Source organism: Tupaia chinensis, unplaced genomic scaffold (assembly GCF_000334495.1).
Source record: "Tupaia chinensis unplaced genomic scaffold, TupChi_1.0 Scaffold000673_1, whole genome shotgun sequence".
NCBI lineage: Eukaryota > Metazoa > Chordata > Mammalia > Scandentia > Tupaiidae > Tupaia > Tupaia belangeri.
This window is the reverse complement of record NW_006160196.1, coordinates 271890-280370: the sequence shown is the minus strand read 5'-3', so window position 1 is coordinate 280370 and position 8481 is coordinate 271890. Positions and strand designations below refer to the sequence as shown.

General features: G+C 47.4%; 1 protein-coding gene across 8 annotated transcripts in view; it reads right to left on the bottom strand.

The window, feature by feature from the left end:
* The window catches only part of VRK3 (VRK serine/threonine kinase 3), a 43974-nt gene that overhangs the window by 13368 nt on the left and 22125 nt on the right, over positions 1–8481 (bottom strand). For 7 of the 8 annotated variants that reach the window (XR_003551370.1, XM_027776451.1, XM_006160120.3 and 4 more), the window contains 3 exons: positions 6700–6784; positions 5808–5913; positions 2623–2715 (listed from right to left, as the gene is read on the bottom strand). Coding sequence is in view for 7 of the 8 variants with exons in the window: in XM_027776451.1 (XP_027632252.1) it covers positions 2623–2715; positions 5808–5913; positions 6700–6784 (284 nt within the window). In the remaining variant the exon portion in view is untranslated. Of the gene's footprint in view, positions 1–2622; positions 2716–5342; positions 5374–5807; positions 5914–6699; positions 6785–8481 lie in introns of all 8 variants that reach the window. The other variant, XM_006160118.3, reaches the window with a different exon arrangement.

Here is an 8481-nt window from a genome sequence, read left to right as displayed (position 1 = left end):
TTCTTTATTTGACGAGAGAGAGAGAGAGAAAAGGGAAAGTGAGAAAGCAAGCCATCAGGTCCAGGACTTGAACCATCGTTGGCCATGTGGGAATCCAGCGCTCTTATCCACCACACCACCTGCTGGCTCCAATAGCTTTTCTATTCATTCATTCATTCATTTTAATTTAATCAGAGAGAGATACAGAGAGAGAGGAAAGTGAGAAAGTAAGCCACCTGGTCCAGGACTTGAACTGTGGTCAGCCATGTGGGAGTGTCCAGCGCCTTAACCACCACGTCACCTGCTGGTACCCCTCCAAAAGCTTTTCATTATTTTTCCCGATCATCATCATCATTATTATTATTATTCCAATTATTTTTTTAAACAGTCAATCACTATTTCTCATTTTGTTTGTAAGACTTTACCCAACATGAAATACTTCCTAGACCCATCCAGTTGAGAATATTATACGTCACCATCAACAGGTAATAAACCATATCTGTGTCCTACTAATGTCATCTCTCTCTATTTAGGAACTCTTTCTTTACCATCATTCCAAATTCTTTTTTCTTTTCCTTTCTTTCTTTCTTTTTTTAAAATTTTGCTATAGGGCACATGTACTCACGGGGGAGAGACAGGGGTGTGGGGATTGAGAGATCACCTCCAATGGAGGGTGGCCACGCCATGATCCCTTCTCTTCCATGTTCCTCTTGGAATTTTGTACATGCGTGCACACGTGCCTGGTGTGTTTTTCAAGCCACCAGGTCTGGGAAATGAACCATGCCTTCAGCTATATGAGATCCAGTACCTTAATCATGCCACTGGCTAGCCCCCAATTTATTTTTTTAAACAACAGTAACTAGGTAAACACATGTGGATGGGAAAGGGGCTCATATTTTCAACACATCACACTGTACCTCCTGTGAGGCATCTGTGTTTTTGCACTTTGGCAGTGGTTTGGGGCATTAACTCTGGAGCCACATGGCCCGGGATCAAATGCCAGGTCAGCCCTTTAGCAAGTGAAAAAACCTTTCTGGGGACCAGCAGTTAGTATAATGACTATGTCGCTGGACTCCCATGTAGTCGACTGCGGTTCGAGTCCTGGACCCAGTGGCTTAAAACTCACGCCGGGCGCGTGTGGGTGCGTGCCCAAGATACCAAGAGTAGAATGGAGGAGAAGGGATTGCGGTGTGACCATCCCCCCGGGGGATGATTTTTCACTTTCTATCTCTCTGTCTCTGTCTGTCTGGGGAGCGCACGCGCCCTATGGCAAAAACCTCTCAAAACAAAACAAAACAAAACATAAACCTTTCTGTGCTTTGATTTCTCCATTTGTAAAATGATGACAATAGTTGTCCCCCTCTTTAAACTCAGCACAACTGAGTTTAAAACAAAAAGAAAATGCTTATCTGCCAGTTCAACAAATTTAATCACTTTTTTTTTTAAAGTTTATTTATTTATTTTGTTATAGGCAGTGAGCACTCGCTGGAGATGAAGGGAGAGAGACAGAAAAAGAGAGAGAGGAAAAGTAAGAAATCCCAGAGGGGATGGCCACACTACAGTCCCTGCCCCCCCATCCTCTCTGGATTTTGTGTACGCACACACACACCTGGCGTTGTTTTTAAGCTGCTGGATCCAGGATTCAAACCATGCAGTCAGTCAGATGGGACCCAGCATCTTAACCACCACACCTCCTGCTGGCCCTAACCACATCTTTTTCTTTTTTTCCTTTTTTAAGAGAGATTTTTGCTACAGGGTGCATGCACTCATCGGAGTGACAGAGAGCGACAAAAAGAGACAAATCACCCCCAGGGGGATGGCCACTCCACAATCCCTTCTCCTTCATGTTCCTCTCAGGATTTTGGGCATGCACACACATGCGCCCGGCATGAGTTTTAAGTCACTATGTCTGGGACTCATAATAATAAAATAAAATAAAATAAATTAATAAAATTGTGGGACTGGCAGGTGGTGTGGTGGTTGAGGGTGCTGGACTCCCACATGATCGACCATGACCCAAGTCTTGGACCTGGTGGCTTACTTTCTCACTTTCTCTCTCTCTCTCTCTGTCTCTGGTCAAATAAAAATAATTAAAAAAAGTTAAATAAAATAATTCTTAAAAAAATTATTTTAAAGAATAATTTTTGGGAACCAGCAGTTAGCGTAATGGCTATGTCTCTATGTCTCTCTCTGTCTGTCTGGCGAGCGCACACGCTCTATAGCAAAAACCTCTAAAAAAAAATAATAATTTTTTTTTTAAGTTGGCAACTTTATATTGGTAACCAACCTTTTTCTTTATTTTTTTTAAGAATTATTTTATTTTACCTTATTTACTTAAATTTGACTAGAGAGGGACAGAGTCTCAGAGACAGAGAGAGAGAAAGTGAGAAAGCAAGCTGCCAGGTCTGAGACTCAAACTGTGGTCAGCCATGTGGAAGTCCAGTGCCTTCACCACCATGCCCCCTGCTGGCCCTTCTTTGCCTATTTTTCCAGTAAATTGCTTATTTATCAGAGGAAGCTCTTTATGTATGACGTATAGCAGTCCTTTGTCTGACATAAGCACTATGAAATAAATGGAGGTTTGTGGACAGACAGAAACCTGAGTGCAGACACCGCCCAGAGTAGGGAAGACCTGGCTCTTACCTGGCTCCGGTCCTCTGGATTCACAAAGATATTTTCAGCTGTCAAATTTCCATGAACGTACTCGTTCTCATGGAGATATTCCAGGGCATCCAGCTGGGAGAAGAAGGCATCTCTATGAGTATTATGACAAAAACAAAGAAGCCCTGATGCAGTCGAGTGGGGAACCCGTGTGTGAGGCCTTGGGTGCTTGGGCACCACCGGGACTGGGGGTTAGCCCTGACTCTGAGCGCAGCATTAGAAAGCCCACTGTGAGAGCCCCTTAAGCATGTCTTTAATCTGGCTTTTAAAAAACTCAGCAGTGGGGCCTGCAGGTGGTGTGGTGGTTGAGGGCACCGGACTCCCACATGGCCGACCACAGTTTGAGCCCTGGACCCGGTGGCTTGCTTTCACACTTTCTCTCTCTCTCTGTCCCTCTCTGATCAAATTAAAACAACAAACAAATAAATATAGTTAAATAAAATAATTCTTAAAAACCAAAACTCAGCAGTGAGCAAAGATATGGCTTTCTATACATCTCCTGTGTCTATCCTCCTAGCCGACTGCAAACACAGAAGGGGGTCACTTAACGTCGCTCTGCAAAAATAACTCAGCACCTATTATTATGTTGAAGACTTCTCATTTCTCCTGAACAGCAGAGGTAAGTTTAATTGAATAATTTTTAAAAGTAATTATTTTATTTTTTTAAAGAATTCATTTTTTAAAGAATTATTTATTTAATTTTATTTATTCATTCAATGATTTTCATTTGACCACAGAAAGACAGACACACAGAGAGAAGGAAAGTGAGAAAGCAAGGTCTGGGACTCAAACTGTGGTCAGCCATGTGAGAGTGCCTAGTGCCTTAACCACCATGCCACCCGCTGGTCTAAGAATTCTTTTATTTAACTTACTTGCATTTTTTTGGGGGGGGGGGAGGAGGTTTTTTGTATAGGGGGCAGACAGAGAGAGACAGAGAGACAGAAAGCGAGAAATCATCCCCTAGGGGGGATGGCCACGCCGCAATCCCTTCTCCTCTCGGGATCTTGGGCACACACACACACACACCTGGTGTGAGTTTTAAGCCACTGGGTCCGGGATGCGAACTGTGATTGACTACATGGGAGTCCAGTGACATAGCCATTACGCTAACTGCTGGTCCCTCTAACTTACTTGTTTTAATTTGACCAGAAAGGGACAGAGTGAGAGAGAGAGGGAGAAAGGGAGAAAGCAAGCTGCCAGATCTGGGACTCGAACAGCAGCCAACCATGTGGGAGTCTGGCACTTAACCACCATGCCACCTACCAGGCCCTATTTTATTTTATTTTATTAAAGAATTATTTTATTTAACTTTATTTACTTATTTTAATTTGACCAGAGAGGAATGAGAGAGAGAAAGAAAGAGTGAGAAAACAAGCCTCCAGGTCTGGGACTCGAACCGCGGTGGGCCACGTGGGAGTCCAGCACCCTTAACCATTTCACCACCTACCAGCCCCAATAATTGTTTTTTTTTTGGAGAGATTTTTGCTATAGGGTGCGTGCGCTCGCCAGACAGACAGAGACATAGAGACAGAAAGTGAGAAACCACCCCCCAGGGGGGATGGTCACGCCGCAATCCCTTCTCCTCCATTCTCCTCTCGGGATCTTGGGCACGCACGCACACGCGCCCGGCGTGTTTTAAGCCACCGGGTCCGAGAAGCAAACTGCGGTCGACTACGTGGGAGTCCAGCGACATAGCCATTACGTTAACTGCTGGTTCCTCCAATAATAATTTTTTTTAATAATTATTTTATTTAACTTTATTTTATTTTTTAATTTGACTAGAGAGAGACAAGGCAAGAGTAAGAGAGCGAGAGAGAGGGAAAGTGAGAAAGCAAGCTGCCAGGTCCGGGACTCAAGCCACATTGGCCATGTGGAAGTCTGGCACCCTCAACCACCATGCCACCTGCCAGCCTCTAATGGAACAATTTCTTTATCTCCAGCTCCAACTCTTCCATTGAGCTCCTGACTTTCACACTGAACTGCCAAGGTGCTGGCTTCATCCTGTGATGTACCTGAGAGGTTAAGTCACCAAGTCTCGCTTGTCCTGCTTCTTCCAACTCTCTATACCTGGGGCCTAGGACCCTCCTGAGGCCTCATCTTCTCCTGCAGAGACCCTCACTCAGCTTCCTGTCTCTTCCCATCCAGTCCAACCCCGTGTGGCCTCCATGGGTCTTTCTGCACCCACAGCTGCCCCTGCTCCTTCTTTAAAAAAAAAGATTAATTTAATTTTATTATTATTTTTAATTTGCTATAGGATACATGTACTCACCAGACAGAGGGATGGGGGGGTGGATGGAGAAAGAGAAAAAGCAAGCCACCAGGTCCAGGATTTGAAACACAGTCAGCCATGTGGGGGTTTAGTGCATTAACCACCATGCCACTTACTGGCCCCACCCTTCTCTCAATATTCCCAGCGCTCCCAGCACCCCCAGGACAGAGTCCCAGCTTCTGAGCCTGGTGCTGGAGGCCTTGCGTGACCTGGTCGCTGCTGACCTCTCCATACAAATCTCATTTTTACACCCCCCCACCACCACACTGCAGTCACTCAGCCTGACCACCTCCCAGCCTCACTTGCTGGGTCACTCTCTGGGGACAAGCTCTCTAGCAATTCGAAGTGAGTCCTGTTATACTCCATAGTGGAGGAGTATGGTTTTCAGAGCACTTGTCACAATTTGAGAAACTACTTAACAGCACCTCCTTACCCCTTGGACAGTGTCCGCACCCAGCAGGTACCTGATCGAGATTAATGAGAGGGCGAGAGTGAATGAATAAATGAACAAAATGCCTTAGGCCCTCTCCCCCATCCAAGCCTTTGCCCAAGCTGTATCCTTGGCCTGGAATGTTCTTAGGTATCCCCACTCCTACTCCATCCTAGCACCTTGCTCTTCCCCAGGCGTCCTGTGAGCCTTGACTTAGAAACAACCTTAAGTAGAAAGCTCCATCCGGGCCCTGAATGTGAGGCTAGAGCCCTAGGGGCTGCCCACGGCAAGGCTCACCAAGCTGTTCTAGCTGCCTGCATGTCTCTGTGCTCATGCCAGTCATGTACTGCTCTCCAGGCCACAGCAAGAGAGCTGGGCCTGGGTATGTCCACAGGAAGGCAGCTGAAAACTAGGAGCTGCTATGCCCCGGCCCCCCGCCCGCAAGAGCTGGGCATCTTAGGTACGTACCAGCCGGTAGGCCACCTGCAGCACGGCCCTCTCTGATACCACGTGCTTCGGGCTGTCATCCAGGACCGACTGAAGGCTCCTCCCCAGGCTGGGGAACACCAAGAACCTGGAAAGCAGGGGATCCCGGGGAGGGGAGACGAACAGGATAAGGGAGCAATGCAAGGGGGACTTCGCAAGTTCATGGAAAAAGTACAATTCATTTGCAAATCTTTTGGGAAAAATGGAGCCAGGATGGTTCAGTCTGGCTCCCTCCCTTCCTTCCTTATTCCGTCTGAAGACCACAGGGTAAACAATGTGTTACTAGTTGTACCACATGCGTACACTTGTTATGTAATTATGACTCTGCTGTTTCACACCTCTGCATGTAACGTGTACATGTGTGTTGGGCAGTTCTGTTTTGGCCATGAGCCACTGTGGTCTGTAGCCCCTTAAAGAGAAAGGGAGCACCTGCTCAGCTCGCGCTATTTCCGCTAGCTCAGCCCTGGTGGCCTTGGGCTCAGCTCTGCGCACCGTGAGCTCCAAGAGAAACCACTTTGCAAGTGCTGCCAAGAGCTCTTTGAGATCCCGTGAACTCAGACAACAAACATGACATCAGAGTCTCTCATCTTCTTCAACTGTTTCAGTTCAACCTATCTTTTGGAGGAGGAATAACCTTGGAAAACAAAATCTATTTTAGAACAAAAAATGTTGACATCCCTAATACACACTTTCCATGAACTCTTGGAAGACCCCTTGTGTGGGCTACCAACGACAGACTGTTGCCCGGGGGCTGCAAGGTCCATGGTTAGGTATCAGCCAGGCTCTAACTGAAGAAAGGGGAAGACCGGACGATGGCCCTGGGCACACAGCGAGACGAAGGAGCCCAGGAGCTGGGCAACGTGAAACGGCTCACCTATACTTGTCCTGGTGAATGCCAAAACCGACACAGGTGGGGATGGCCAGGAGAGGGGTTGCATACAGCTTTTTCCACTTGCTCACTGTGGGAGGCAGGGGCTCGAGGTTAGAGCCCACTTGGTTCTGGGCCCCTGGGAGTGACATCCCATTCTCAGAACAGGGGTAGAGTGCGCCCAAGCCCAGACCTGATCCCATGTTTCCTTCTCGGAGACATCTTTATGAGAGGGTGACAATGAGAGGGCAGTGACAGGGTGGGTGTAGGTGACCCATGGACGTCTGTAATCCATGACTGCAGGTGACAGAGGGTGAACGTGGTGACCTCTGAGGGAGTACCCACAAACCTGGAGTGAGGGGAAGGGAAAGTATGACAGAGAAACCTCTGCATTTACAGCTTCAGCTCTGAGATCAATAAACATCCAGGGGCCAGGCTGTGACGCAGTGAGGACGCGACTGGACGCCCATCGGCACACCAGGCACACGCCTGCTACCTCTGCCTGCTGAGACCAGTGGGTCATCCATGAAGACCTTTTTGGAGATGCCTGTTAACGTTCTCCTCTTGGGATTTTGGGCATGCATGCACATGCGCCTGGCGTGGATTTTAAGCCACCGGGTCCGGGACTCAAACTGCAGTTGACTACATGGAGTTCAGCAGCGTAACCACTATGCCATCTGCTGGTCCCAGGAACAGGGCTTCTAAAAGGCAACTGTGTCTGGAAGGCTGCGGTACCAGGCCATTTTTGCTGGCTATGAGCGGGGTCTCCGGAACCACAGGGAGCACACTGCTCTTAAAACTGAAGGTGTTTATGCCTGAGATGAAAGGCAGGAGGTGTGGTTATATGCACAAAGCAAAAAACCACCTCGACTTCCGGCAGCATACCAAAGAAAACCAGGGGAATCTGGGGAAGGTTACTGTGCCCACGAAACAATGGCACGGTCTGAGCCAAACTCTGAAGCAGCCCTCCTGCCAAGGTCACTGGACACACCATCTACGTGATGTTCTCCTCAAGGATTTAAAGAAATGAAAAGTAAATAAATAAAAATGGATTTGTGGGGCTGGCAGGTGGCACGGTGGTTAAGGGTGCTGGACTCCCACATGGCTGACTGCGGTTCAAGTCCAGGACCTGGCTGCTTCCTTTTTGACGTCTTTTTCTCTCTCTTGCGCTATCCTTCTCTGTCAAATTAAAATAAACAAATAAATAAAGTTAAATAAAAAATAATTCTACGAGGCCGGCAGCAATCTGATGGTTAAGGGTGCTGGACTCCTACATGGCCATTCATGGTTTAAGTTCTGGACCTGGTGGCTTGCTTTCTCACTTTCCCTCTCTTCCTCTCTCACTCTGTCCCTCTCTGGTAAAATTAAAATAAATAAATAGTTAAACAAAATAATTTTTTGAGAAGTTTTTGCTACAGGGTGTGTGCTTGCCAGAAAGCCAGAGACAGAGAGACAGAAAGTGAGATATCACCCCCCCAAGGTGGGATGGCCACGCCACAATTCCTTCTCTTCCATTCTCCTCTTAGGATCTTGGGCACGCATGCATACGCCCTCAGAGTGAGTTTAAGCCACCAGGTCTGGGACTCGAACCACAGGCGACTACATGGGAGTCCAGCGACATAGCCATTATGCCAACTGCTGGTTCCTAAAATAATTCTTTTTTTTTTTTTTTGGAGAGGTTTTCGTTATAGGGCGCATGCGCTCGCCAGACAGACAGAGAGAGACAGAGAGACAGAAAGCAAGAAATCACCCCCCAGGGGGGATGGTCACGCCGCAATCCCTTCTCCT